Source organism: Anolis carolinensis, chromosome 1 (genome assembly GCF_035594765.1).
Source record: "Anolis carolinensis isolate JA03-04 chromosome 1, rAnoCar3.1.pri, whole genome shotgun sequence".
Classification (NCBI taxonomy): domain Eukaryota; kingdom Metazoa; phylum Chordata; class Lepidosauria; order Squamata; family Dactyloidae; genus Anolis; species Anolis carolinensis.
The window spans coordinates 260,895,128-260,909,473 of NC_085841.1; the positions used below are offsets into that span (position 1 = coordinate 260,895,128).

General features: G+C 36.6%; 1 protein-coding gene across 1 annotated transcript in view; it reads right to left on the bottom strand.

Moving 5' to 3' along the window:
- ighmbp2 (immunoglobulin mu DNA binding protein 2) overlaps positions 1 to 14,346 on the bottom strand; it is a 92,166-nt gene that overhangs the window by 24,461 nt on the left and 53,359 nt on the right. The window contains exons 9-10 of the mRNA XM_062967526.1: positions 5,252 to 5,434; positions 813 to 931 (exon numbers count right to left, since the gene is read on the bottom strand). Coding sequence (XP_062823596.1) covers positions 813 to 931; positions 5,252 to 5,434 — 302 coding nt within the window. The remainder of the gene's footprint in view (positions 1 to 812; positions 932 to 5,251; positions 5,435 to 14,346) is intronic.

Genomic DNA, 14,346 nt, shown 5'->3' on the forward strand with positions numbered 1-14,346 from the left:
AACTTACAGGTTGCCAGAAAAATTTTGGCTATAATTTAAGATGAACTGTTTTCATAAAACTTAATTTAATGTTTATCAAATGTAATGCCAAAAATCTCAGGAATAACATTACTGTATTTTTTATCCCAAAAACTTGGAATCAAAAATGTTTTTAATTTCAGACTTTTTTTTTGCATTTTTGAATACTTGTTGCATGTATGTATATGACGGGATATCTTGGAGATAGGACCCAAGTAAACTCAATTTTGATTTTTGTTTCTTATATACATAACCTAAAGATTGTTTTAGATAATACTTAAAATATTTTTGCTATGAAATAAATTTTGTGTGGACACTGAATCATCAGAAAGCAAGTGTCTCCATCTCAGCCACACAGGTAGACTATTTTAGATTATGGAGTATTTTGGATTTCAGAATTCCAGATAAATGATGCTCAACCTGTATCTCTTCAAGATTATTTCTTTAATATAGGGAGAGTTCCTAGCTTAAGGGAAAAACAAATGATTTGTCTGTAGAAGGTCCCAAATTCAATCCATGGCATCATCAGTTAGGGCTGGGAAGGATTCCTATTTGAAGCCTGAAAGAGCTACTGTACTTAGTTTCAGCAACGAACCAAGTTAGAAGAACCATTAGTTTGGTGTCATATATGACAGCATCCTTTGTACTTTCCTGGCAAAAGGTTACAATTTTACCTAGCAATAGCTGAATTATACTACTGTATGTATGGATGATATAACTTGAAATGTGAAGGTCAAGGGAAAAAACAGATTTCAGCAGCAGAAAAACAATTAGAACAGATAAAACAATAGTACCTTGGTTTCCTTTTGACTGTTCATCTTCCACATCAAGCTCAAATAAGCCGCAACCAGCTGTATCGATCAGAAGCAAAGGAATACTAGTCTCTTCCGTTGAAGCCACTCCTGGCAGGTCCCTGGCAAGTTAAAAGAAATAACCATGAGTCCACAGCAGTACTAGCATAAGGGCAATAGTTTCATTCTTCTTTTAAAACTCTGGTGTAATTTGTTCTTAATTTTTTCAGACTTCACAGGTAAAACCACAGACTGGAACAGTATTCCTTACACTCTGTTCTTGTGTTTTGGACTTCAGCGCCCAGAGTCCCTCATCATGGCCAAGGCAGCTGAGGTTTCTGGGAATCAACATTCAAAACACATGGAGGACCACAGTTTGGGAATCACTGGGCTAGAAGACATCTTGACCCTGTGTGTAGCTAACATAAATATGTAGCATATTTTTGCCCTTCCCCATTCAGCTAATATTACCTGGAAATGCCAAAGGACAGAGTACAAAGCAAAAACAGGCTTTCATCTTATGTGATTTCATTAGTGCACTGGAAATATTCATGTTAAAAAATGGAAAAGGTAGGAGACTTAAAATTAATAAATAATTTAGCTATGTATCATTTATAATAACAGCCAGTTATTGCTAAAAGGATGATTTCCCATGATGAAAAAGAAGCCAATAAATTTGATCTTCCTGAATCACTGATGCTCTTTCAACTCAATTTTACTTTGATTAATAGATAAAAGAGAGGTTTTCAAGAATTGCTGATGAAGGATAAGTAAATATCTAAAATGTGCAGTGCCCATTCATTCTTCAGTATTTCCTACTCTCAAATATGACATACCAAGAGTGGCCCAAAAAACAAAAAAGATCAGGGTCAAGTTTCTAGCTCATGGGTTTAGAAACAATAGGTAGGAGGAGATGACATTAACTGAATGTATTCATTAATTACATTTATATCCTGCAACTTCCTGGATTCAAAACCTGGCTCCCTTTCTCTTTACTTCATTCTCACAGTGCAACTGAGAGGTAGGTAAGCTGAAAAATAGTAACATTAGTCATCGGTGAATTTAAATGAAATCATTATTCAAAAATCCAGAAGTGAATCTCATTATTCAGTTCTGGATTTTCCAATTCCCAGACCAAGTCTCTAACTGCTAGACCTCTGAAGAGCCTCTAACACAGTTCTAATTCAGTACTAATTGATAGTAATGAAAAAATTAGTCATGGCTCAGGTAACATTCATTTCAATGAGGGCTATGTAAAGCTAAGTTTGAATACAGTGCCATACACATCTTCCTCTGAATTGGTTTCATATTGTTAGCAGCACTGGCCTACCATGAGATCAGGTAAGGCACAGCAGAAGGCAAGGTTGCAGCAATAGCCCTTTCCCTGGTGCTCCCAAAACCTTACAAATATAGGAGCAGCTTTATAATTTCTATTTGAAGTGTCCATAATCCATAGGATATGTTAAATATCTTGCAGTGGGTATTAAACTGCTGACTCTGTTTTGGGACTTTGGGTTTTGCTGTTCCTATGTTGGAATTTATGGGAAGAGAAAGAACGTGGCATAACATTATGGATAAGGTTTGCTCCACCTGCTAAGCTTAAATAAATCATTTCCTTAAGGTTTTTTTTTTTTTGCACTTTTAAAACATACTATCTGTGGGATTGGGTAGCATTTGTAGCTTGCTTGATAAATATGACCTTTACTTTCTTCCCTCAAGGCTTCGTCCTCCTTCAGTGCTTTTGTTGTCATAGTTAAAATCTGTTAATTGTAGCTGTGAACCTTGGGAAAAAAACTTCAAAACTTATTTCTGCAATGCTAAAACAACTTTCAACAATCTCAAGAACTAAACAAAATACGGAATGTGTTAAGAATGAATTCAGTCTCAATTAACTAATGCCAAAGACGAAAATTATAGACGTAGGCTTTCCATAGCGCAGTTGCTTGTATGTTTCAGTATGCAGAGACAAAAGCAGCGTCCTTTGATGTATTACAAGAGACAATGTTGTGACAGCTATGATATTAGGAAAAGGCACAATGCACAGTCAGGATAATCTAAAGCAGAAGGCTGCTTTAATACCATTTTTCATTTAAAACAGGCATAGCAACAACATGCACCAACAAACCGAAGTTGATCAACACATTCATTACAACAAATGAAAAAGAGTTTTGAGGAATCACAAGATAACAGAAAGTTTAGAGGGCCCAGGTTTGCAAGGCACAGTGAAAAAGAAAAAACCCTCAAGTTTTTAAAAACTTGTTCTCATAATAAATGTGTTGCTAAAAACAGAACTCAGGGTTTGCCTGAGTAACATTTACTTGTTCTATTAACTTTGAGTATGCTTAGAGCAAGCCAACAGTCCAACCTAAATCACATTTACTCAAACACAGCCTTCAAATTTTTCAACTGAATATACAAATACTCTACACAACACATATTGAAGTCTTTAAATAGCTTCCCTGTAGTCGCATGGGACTTCTACATTACATAGTACAGGAAGACAGAAATGTTCTACCTGCCCAGTTTCCCTCCATCAATGATGCAAATTCAGATCGCATCCCACCAGATGATAAATTAAATAACATTTTCCCCCATTGGCTATCCCACAATTGGGTCAAGGAATGGAAACTGCCTTTACTTAAAGAGTGTCATGCGTAGATTTATCATGAACTTTTCTTTTTGTTTAATTACACCTTGATGACAGGAATTAGGGGGATTTGTATCAGGACTGTAGTGACTGCAGTCAAGGCAGTTTTATGGCTACTCATCCAACCACTGAGATCCTGATCCCTACCACACATATATGTGACTAGGCAGGTAAGAAAAAAAATCTCATCAAGGTGGTGTTAGGCTGTGGGAAAACAGAGAACTGACATGTTGCCACTCAGAGAAACAATTGCTCAATTTTATATTTGCTTGATGTTGATGTTCAGCATTCCCCAAACTTAGTTCTTAATTTGGGATTCAGCTAAAGATTTATTTGGTATCAAATGTGGAGTTAGCATCTCCTTACAAGGTATGGGGCCAAAATATTTTTTTTACCCTCATAAATAATATGTATCTAACCACATGGAGGAAAGACAGAATTCCCAGCACACCCAATTCTACAAATAATTTGACATAACCTAGGCCTTCATATTTTAGAACTCAGAAAACACTGAAGTTTGAGAGGTGGGAAGTAGGTAGCAGTTGCTGCTGCTGCTACCAGAATTAAGGGCTTCTGCATAGTAAGAGCAGACTGTCATGGGTGTGAAAGAACAGAATGGACTTTGTGATGAAGCACCTCAGCCCTGTTGAGTAGGAGAAATGCCTTTCCTTCTCCTGAATGCAACATTGCTATGACAAAATCTATTACTTTTGTTGGTTCCAAAATAGACTTCCTTGAGACTGAAAATAATGAAAAAGAAAGATGTTAACCTCCTCCTCTTATGGAAACGGAAGCATAAGTTAAGCATAGGATCTTCTAAACCTTTCACCATTCAGAGTTGGAAGCATGAATGTAAAAACTGTTAAAAAGTGTGATACCACTGAATTAAATGGGGGATAGTTAAGCACACTGGGAACTCTCTTCCTAATCACACAAAATATCAGGTTTGGGGGTGGGAAAGGGGAGTATTGATCACCCTATGTTGGAACTCCATCTGTATAACTTGAGTAATACAAGACTTCAAGGTCTCTGGAAGGTTTGTCTCCTTTTGTTATTCTATAATATGGTGCTTGCGATAGAAAGAGAGGATATAGTATATCAGTTTAAGATGCTGTTCTAAAGCTCAGCGAAGTCAGTGAGAATTATATAGTCTTCATCTAGCAACTGCATCAGACCCTAACTGTGCTGCTAAGATCTTCACACAAAACAATTCATTTTTATTGTTGACAATTTCTTTTACAGTCGTTAGAAAGTATTTCACTGCAATTGCCATCAATATTGCGTACTGAGATTATCCTCTCCGTGATTTAAATCTACAATGTGATCTCCAAACAAGAAAAACATTGTCCTGATGGAAGTGTTTCCTGAATACTAAACATTCATTTTGTAGTCCAGTTTTGCAGTTTCAGTTACTATAAAACGGGGGGGGGGGGGGGGGGGGCTATCCTACACTACAAACTGCATCTCCAGAATTTGGGTTGAAAATCAATAAAAACTCAGCCCATGAAGTGACTGGAAGTCTTTCTAATTTTTATTTTGGGGGGAGGGGAGGAAGGGAGGGAGGAAAATCTAAGCTGTAAGTGCTACAGGGAAGATCAAAATCAATATTTGCTAAACAAAAAGGTACAATCTGCTTTCTTCTCATTTTTATTGAAACTGAGCAAAATAAATGCCTGGTTATTGCAGGCAACAGAAGAAATCACTAGACATATTCCAAAAATATTAATCAACAATGGCAACTTATCCTAGTAGCAGTAGCAGCAGAAACAGCAGCAAACAAACACAGGGCACTTACTTTAGCAAATGTTGTGCAACAGAGTGGTGAGCCAAGAGGCGGCCATCATACATCTCAGTGGAAGCCCATTGCATTATGTCCTGGTGCATTCGGTACTGCACAGTGAGCATTTTGACAACACGATCGCCATATTTTTCAATCAACCTTTCCATTAAGCTGAGAGAAAGGCCCTTCGAGGCAGCCCTGTAACAAGAAATTAACAAACAAAAATTTAAATAAGGATGAATAAAGAAAGTGATTAAGAAGGTTACAGAGTCATCAACTTCATCACACTGTTTGGCACTCAAAGAAAGTGACATACAAAGAGTGATGGTGATCCAGTAAATGAACACAAGGAACAGCTGGCACTTTCAAGAAGCCTACTTGCCCTCAGAGTTCTTTTGCTCTGTAACTGACAGTGAGAAAAGCTGTATGTACACTTGCCAGCATCTCAGTTAAATTTGCTCCAAAATGCCATGCATGAGATCAGCGTCTTCCAGATGTTGTTGGATGCCTCTCCCAACATTCCTCATCACTGGCTAGCCTGGCTACAGCTTCTGGAATTTGCAAACCAACATCTGTATTTGGAAATGCTTCTACCTTACCTCCCTTGGTTACAGCATCTTTAAATTCTAATACAGAGAGACATAGAGAGACAACACAGTGTAGTGTTCTGGGTATTCAACTACGATTCTGGAAACAAGGGTTCAATTCACTCATCAACCATGAAAACCCACTGAACAAGTTACAGATTCTCAATCCCAGGAAAACCTGTGATAGGGACAATTAAGGGCCGCCATAACCCAAAAATGACTTGAAGGAATACAACTACAAAAAGAGGACCAAAGCAATGTAAACAGTAGGTTTTTTTTTTAAAAAAAAGTGAACATCTGAAAGCTCATGGTTTTGTAAATGTCATACCTTGCTATTTCAATCCATGTTTTAATTACCAATAATCATGTATTTTCTTTGGTGTTTAAAAGTCCAAATATGCCATCTACTGCCCTTCCTTCAAAATTCAAGCTGTGTTCCAGAACTAGATCTCATTAACTCAATAAATAGTCTCCATGTTTGAATGAACAGATTCCCCCTTTCTCCTTTTATTATTTTCAGTCAATATATTATTTAAAGTCAAGTTCTGTATTTTTCTTCACATACTCATATTGATTATTTTTTTCAAACTTCCAATTTTAGTTACCATTAGTCTAAGCAATACAAATGATACATTAGATTGTTATCTTAAATGCGGAAGAAATCTAAATGGGGATTCTTCTACTTTTCATTTGTACAGTAAAAGGTAAAGGTTTCCCCTGACGTTAAGTCCAGTCATGTCTGACTCTGGGGGTTGGTGCTCATCTCCATTTCTAAGCTGAAGAGCCGGCATTGTCCGTAGACACCTCCAAGGTCATGTGGCCGGCATGACTGTACCAGTACCAGTACTGTACAGTACCAGCACTGTAGTAATAATAATAAACAAATGTTAACTAAGCAGTCATCTGAACGTGCCTCCTCTAGTTCTATTTTCCAAACAGACATGACATGAGAATGGTGCTGATAGTCTGGAAGTAAAAACCATGACAATCAGTGCAATTCTGATACTACAGTTCCTCTGAGCTTGTAGGCAAAGATTTTCCCCTTTACATTCTTAAAAATCCCATGCAAATCTATTAAATGAAATAAAAAGCAAGTCTATGGCTTTCACACATCGTTCCGAACCTTTTCTTTTAGCACCAAGAAGCAAATGTTCTAAAGTATTCCTTTTAATGGAACCTCATAAAATGTAGAAGAGGGAATAAAAACCACCCTGGGCTGCAAATAAAACTTTTGCATATGTTAACAATTGTTATTTCCCGACTCTGGAACTCCCTTCCCAGGGAGATTAGGTTGGTTCCCTAGCTATCTTCCTTCAGGAAACAACTGAAGACTTGAATGTTTCAGCAGACCTTCAGAGATACAGTCATTAATTAATCAGCCCCAGAGGGTTTTTAATCATCTATCATGTATTTTACGGTCTTACCATTTATGTGTTTTAAATGCAATTTTTATCTTGTATTGTTGTTTTAATTGATATATTGTATTACTGTTTTATCTTTTTTATATTGTGATTTGTTTTATGTTGCTTATATTTTGTCCTTATGTTGTTTGGGCCGCTGCTCCATGTAAGCCGCCCCGAGTCCCCACGGGGAGATGGTGGCGGGGTATAAATAAAGTATTATTATTATTATTATTATTATTATTATTATTATTATTATCATCATCATTATTATTATTCCCTGTGTATTCTGAAACTCACTGTATGGATCTAAAACAGACTATTTGGTGAAGTTATTAAGAGATCTTTCACCCTGCACTGAATTCTGGTATTATATATCCCCTAGTTATTGTCAATAACTCCCAATTTTGGGTCAAGTATACACATAAACACATGGATTAACAACAGAAGTGGGAAAATCTTCTAACCCCAAATTAGCTAAATTCATATAGGCAAATTTTGATGATATGGACATACTGAACCTCACTCACTCAAATTATGCACGATATCAAAAGGAGTGAGCACCTATACCAGGGGTTAGGGCCAATTTCAAATTCATAGCCCCCCTCCTACTCAAGTGATCCGTAGAGACATTTAAATAATGATAAAGCTTCTGATCTTGGAAACTAAGCAAAGAGGCTTAGTTACTACTTGGAAACCAAGGAAAACTAGGTACTATAGTCTACACTTCAAAGGAAGGTAATGGTAAACCATCTCTTGAGTATTCCTTGCCTGTGAAATTCAAGGAGTTACTATAAATAAACCATACGTCATTTCTGTTTTCTTGTATTCGCATTGCTATAATTACTTTTTATGGAGGTAGGGTTTGGTTTCATGAGAGGCAAATAATTCTCAACCCCCCCCCCCCCCAAGATGGAAAAAAAATCAGCTGAAAATCAAGCTAAAGCTAAACTAATAGTTATTTCTGTTTTCTTCCATAGATTTATTCTTGGGTTTTTTTTCCTCCTTCAGTTGAAAAGACAACATGAGGGCAAGCAAGGTTGAGACAAATATACATTCCCCCATATACAGGGGCAGCACAAGGTGAACCTTACTGAGTGGTCTGAGGTGCAATGACCAAAACTTCTCTCCCTATTGGCACCTCATCTATCTTCATTTGGTGGGGACACAAGGCCCACATGGGAGGGAATATCGAGATTATGTTTGTGTATTTCACCAAACAATGATTAAATGAAATCACACATCTCCTCATTGCAAATTAAGATAACTTAGCTCCAAGGACTGTATCTAAAAAAATATCTTTTTTATTTTGCGGTATATGTGCTAAGCATGTTATTTAACACCTCCCTATCCCACTCTTGACTTCAAAACTAGTCAGGATAGTTTGCAATAAACAGGAATACAGCAAAAGTTAGTGACAATCATCATCATCATCATCATCATCATCATCATCCCGGGAATAAACAAACTAGAATCTAACAAATAAAGGAAACTCTCACCATGTTTTCTCTAGAAACATTTCCAAAATGACCATCTTAGATAGGTGTTAAAATGTGCTTGAAACCACACATGAGGGTGGGGAGTGAGACAGATGTCCCTCAGTACAAATTATTATTACAGATGGGTGCAGTCAGGCTCAAATCAGCAAATCCAATTGACAAGATCAATTCTCAATTTTCAGCATCAGTGAAGCAATGCATATAAGTGTTTTCTAAACAAAAGGGCCTCTTGGCTTACCAGTATTATTGCAGCCAGGAACAGAAGCTCAGAAATAGTGGTCAGAAATACGGCATTATTTGTTGATTGCAATACTTTCTTGCTGGTGTGCTAAAACAATATTTCTAATATATTTCAGGGCAACATTAGTTCCTGAGACCTACCTCCAAACATGTTCCTCCAGCTTGCTTGGGACTTACCTTGACTACTAATATTACAGCAAATTGAACTCAATACCAATTTCCAAGTTTCATATTTCACTGGTCCCAGAGAAAGGAAGGGAAACAAATTGCAGCAAATAGCTTGTTTTCTGAATCAAACTAAATACACTAACAGTATAGAACACCCAAAAGAGTGAGAAAAATCCTCAAGGGAAAACATTGCAACGGAATGGCTCTTAGAATGATGCCCTGAATCCCCTTCTGGGTGGAGAATGGCAGCGTATAAATGGAGTAAATAAATAAATGCAAAGAAGAGTAAAGTACTCACGTATAAGTTATCCTCATGTATAAGTCAAGGTTGGGTGGGTTATAGATTTTACTATGACCCATGGATAAGTCAAAAGGACTGCTGTCTGAAAGGTTAGCAATTCGAATCTGGGCAGCAGGGTGAGCACCTATCTGTCAGCTCCAGCTTCTCATACGGGGACATGAGAGAAGCCTCCCACATGATGGTAAAATATCCAGGTGTCCCCTGGGCAAAGTCCTTGCAGACAGCCAATTCTCTGACACCAGAAGCAACTTGCAGTTTTTCAAGTTGCCCCTGACACAAAAAAACAAGAGTCAATGGTCAAACTTTGGGGCAAATTTAAATGTTAGAGACACGCGAATAGGAGTGTGTCTGTGAAAGGTAGGTACCATTATGGTGACCCTGGCCCACATTGTGTGTGTAAGTGCCCACAACCATCTGAGATAAACAGCCCCCATCTTTTATTATGCATTATTTAGCATTAAGGAACAATGTGAGGCAGCTTATACAGACTTATACAATAAGCCCCTATTAAAAATGGCCACAGTCACTCCGCTTTATCTCAAGTGAGGAGCCAAAAGAGAAATTGAGAAAAGCCCATAGCTCATCAAGCTGGCATAGTCATTGCCATCTGTTTCCAGCAATGACCTGTGGATAAGTCATCCAAGGTTTTGGGATTGATTTTTTTCCTCAAACATTTTGATGTATACATGAGCATATAGAGTAATACTACATCCCTCATTCTTTTTTCTTGACTTACTGTTGCTCTTAATTGCCATCATGTTGGCTTTAGCTTATGGCAAGCCTATGGATGAGAGACCTCCAAGAAACCTTATTCTCAAAGACCTCAGGTCTTACAAACACAGAGATATGCTTTCATGGACTGAGTATATTCCACCTGTAATGCAGCTCTATATTTCTACATGAACGACACTGGATTAGAGAGCCAACTCTGACTCTAATATCAAAATTAACTAACAACTTCACAAGACTACAGATGGTTATATTTTCAAGTCATCATTAGCTTTAATGATATTATCACTTGTCCGGACTAGTTGTATTTTAATTTTCTCTCAGATTACTATTTCAATATTTGCCTCTACCAACCACATGTGCATACATGCTTGCAGTTTAGCCATATCCTGCTTAGCAGGCCTACTAGTGTAGATTCTGGTCTCAATTGTAGAGGATTTCAAATGAAAGTTATAAAAAAAAACTAGTCTGTCTCATTTGCTGCCTTCCAGACAATAATTGGAAAATATTAGAACAGGATTTTTATCTCACTCCTTTTCATTTATGTCTTTTTCACACAGGTCTTTCTTTTAATTTCTTTTAGTTTTGTCCTGAAGATTATGGCTATCTATACCTCTTCCCAACAATTCTATTGCTTCTCACAACCATCAACCTGTCTTCCTGGGAAGAGACATTCTAAAGGCTAGTCTAAGAAAACTGCCTTCTGGTTATTTTCTCCTTTACACTTTTCAACTATCTTGACTTCAAAACTAGTCAAGATAGTTGATTAGTTATAAACTGAGAAATGCAGAAGAGGATTTTATTTATGGTTTAAAATCCACTGTAGAGCAATACATTTACAAAACAGTGAGTGAGCTTTCAGGTTTGCACAAGACTTTTATCAGAGACAATGATAATTAATCTCTGGGTAAAGGAAAACTAGGAGTAGTGTAATTGCTTCTCAAATTTAATTGCAAATCAAGATAAGCTGAACTTTAATTTTAAGGTAAACAGGTTCACGTTGGAGATGTTAAGTCACACACAATAACCTGCAGAAGCAGAAGCTAACTACAGCATTTCCCAAATTATGAACAATATAGGTTCTGTAGGTTTGTTCTTAACTTGAATTTGTTGGAATAAGTACATTTTAGTGTAACTCCAGCCCAATATATATTAGCTTTGGATAGCATAGGAAAGAGTTATGTGGTGTTTGTTTTGTTAGTTTTGCTGTCTGTTCAGAAGATTTCACTTCTGTCCCTGTGATAATTGGATTTTGAAAAATTTGGCTTGTCATGGAAATAAGGATTGCTGAGAAAGCTTCAGTGGAGATACCTTTTCCCATGATAACTCTTCCAGGAGTGAATTTTCCTTCCAAGGGGTAGATTTTTCTCACTTTCTGTTGTCTCACCCCTGTTCGTAACTATGTGTTGTTTGTAAATCGTCTGTTTGTAACTCAGCGACTGCCTGTCCTCAGTTTTGGTGAGGTGGATGAAAAACCACTTTGGGCCCGACTATGAGAAACAAGTGTTCTCAAAAAATTATTGGATCCATTTACTTCTCTAAAACAGTGATAGATATGTGGAACTCTCTGCCTCAGAGTGTGGTGGAAGCTTGTTCCTTGGAAGCTTTTCAACAGAGGTTGGATGGCAATCTGTCAGGGGTACTTTGTGCTTTTCCTGCATGGCAGGGGGTTGGATTAGATAGCCCACATGGTCTCTTCCAACTCTATGATTCTATGTGTCTGTGGAGGGAAATTTTCTATCAAGGCATTTACTTTGAAATTAAAAGGCAATTTAAATTGAATCTATCAATTTCTTACCTTATTAATTATTAACTAAGTGCACAATTGCTTTTTTAAAAACTAACTTTCCTATATCCTAGACCTAGGAAAAGATGAAAAGAATTAAGAGGTTCTATGTAAACATTTAAAACCAAATAAGATGGAGTGCAAGGCATTCTGTCTGAACACAATTGGATTACAGGTCTTGGGTATTGCTGATACCTTCAACAATAATTGGATTTATTACGGTGAGCTCCTTGGGGCATAACTTATTGGTAACTCAGCTTGCGAGATGTAAATCTGTAAACAGTATTGATCAGAGCCATGTTCTTTCAAGCTCTGTTTTACTTGAAATCTATTAAATCAAAAGGAAACAAAACACATTAAGCAGCCACTATCTCAAAATATTGCTTAGAAAACAATATCCTTTGTTTCAGGACTCAGGTGGCCCCAAAACAGCATAATCTATAAGAGAAAAATTATTTTACTGCCAGACGGGCTACAAGGAATTCTGACCATAATCTCAAAAATTTAAATTACAGTAGAGTCTCACTTATCCAACACTCGCTTATCCAACCTTCTGGATTATCCAACGCATTTTTGTAGTCAATGTTTTCAATACATCGTGATATTTTGGTGCTAAATTCGTAAATACAGTAATTACTATTTAGCATTACTGCATATTGAACTACTTTTTCTGTCAAATTTGTTGTATAACACGATGTTTTGGTGCTTAATTTGTAAAATCATAACCTAATTTGATGATTAATATGCTTTTCCTTAATCCCTCCTTATTATCTAACATATTCGCTTATCCATCGTTCTGCCGTCCTATTTATGTTGGATAAGTGAGACTCTACTGTATCTGGTTTTAACCCATAAACCAGAGAACCCTGAATACCTTTTTAAAAATACTGGATGTTAATCAATAAATATGCCAAGCAATCCTCCTTGTTTTTAGTACCACTGTCAATAGTTCAAAATACAAATATCCATTTAGCATGCCCAAACATTCCTATACCAATTCATTAACAAAATAGCCTGTTTGATGGAATTTGCAACACTTTAAAAAACTATTTTGGACATTTGGTTATATTAATATATATGTCTAGATTATATTAATATATATCTAGCTTGTGCATACCTTCTTGTATGTATTTCTCCCCCATTTTTTGTTTTCATTTTATTTTAAATCTAATGAAAATCAACAGAAATAATTACACTTCTGAAATTCTGACAGCTAAAGAAAAATGCAAGGAGTAATTTATACAAGATTTGGCTTGATCATTCTTACTGCAGAACTGTAATAGTCTTTATTTTAATTATTACATTGTTTTGTTTTATCTATCTTCCTTTAGCTAATGTGAATTCTAATACAGCTAAAACATCTCTAACAGAATATGATTTTATGCAAGTAACTAAATCCTTAAATACCTAGTCTGATAAAACACGTTAGCATTAGCTCAAGCCTTTTTTGGTCAAAATACGGTAAAGTTTGAAATTCATTTTTATTACTTATTAAGAATATGCCCCTAGCAATGAAGAATGAAAAAAAGAAACAAGTATTCTCAACAATCCAGAATATGGATTTAACTTGAGGCCACTCACTACCACTAGAAAGGACTGTACAGGTTTTCTGTAACTACCAGGTTGTATTGTATTATGAGATCCATAAAGTGCTTATAAAATACATTAAAATGCATTAAAATTAACATAGAAAGAACAACATACACAACAATGAGCAACACAGAGACTCCCTGCATACTAATTTCCCCCCTAGAAAGACCAGAAGCCTCTTTTTAGAGGCTTGATATCGTTCATGGATAGTTCCATAAAAATTAGATGTAATTGCTTTTTCTATAACAACTACAATTTGTAAGAAAGGCAATCCCTCAGGCAAATCAGATAAACACATTCTAGCACATACTCACATGCACAACAGTATGAAAACTCATAAAAGTCCAGATCCTTGATAACTGATATGTGAAGAATCTCAACAAAATGAGCAGTCACAGGAAGAGGCTGACAAATCTATTGCTGACTAATGGAGTGGAAGCTCAGTGCCCCAGCAGCCAAAAGCCAATGTTATTTTGAATTCTGGGCAGGGAAACTAAACTGGCTTCAAGTCCTTTGCTGTGTTTTAGGCAGCCCTTGTTGAGGTAAAAATGAACTACATGCGATAGTTAAAGGTGCCTGTGACCCCAAAACACAGATCATTGCTAGCTAATACCTCTGAAGTCTGGAACTTCTTTGAGCGCCAACAGTAGAGGCTGCCAAATACTTGTCTCTTTCCGATTATGAAGCACTCTCAGGGAAAGTGCTTAATTCTTACATTTTCATATTGCACATTTTTCCTGATATAAAAACTGCAATTGCAATTCAGAGATCACATGTATCTCTGTCGGCAAAAAACTCTCTGTTGTTAAT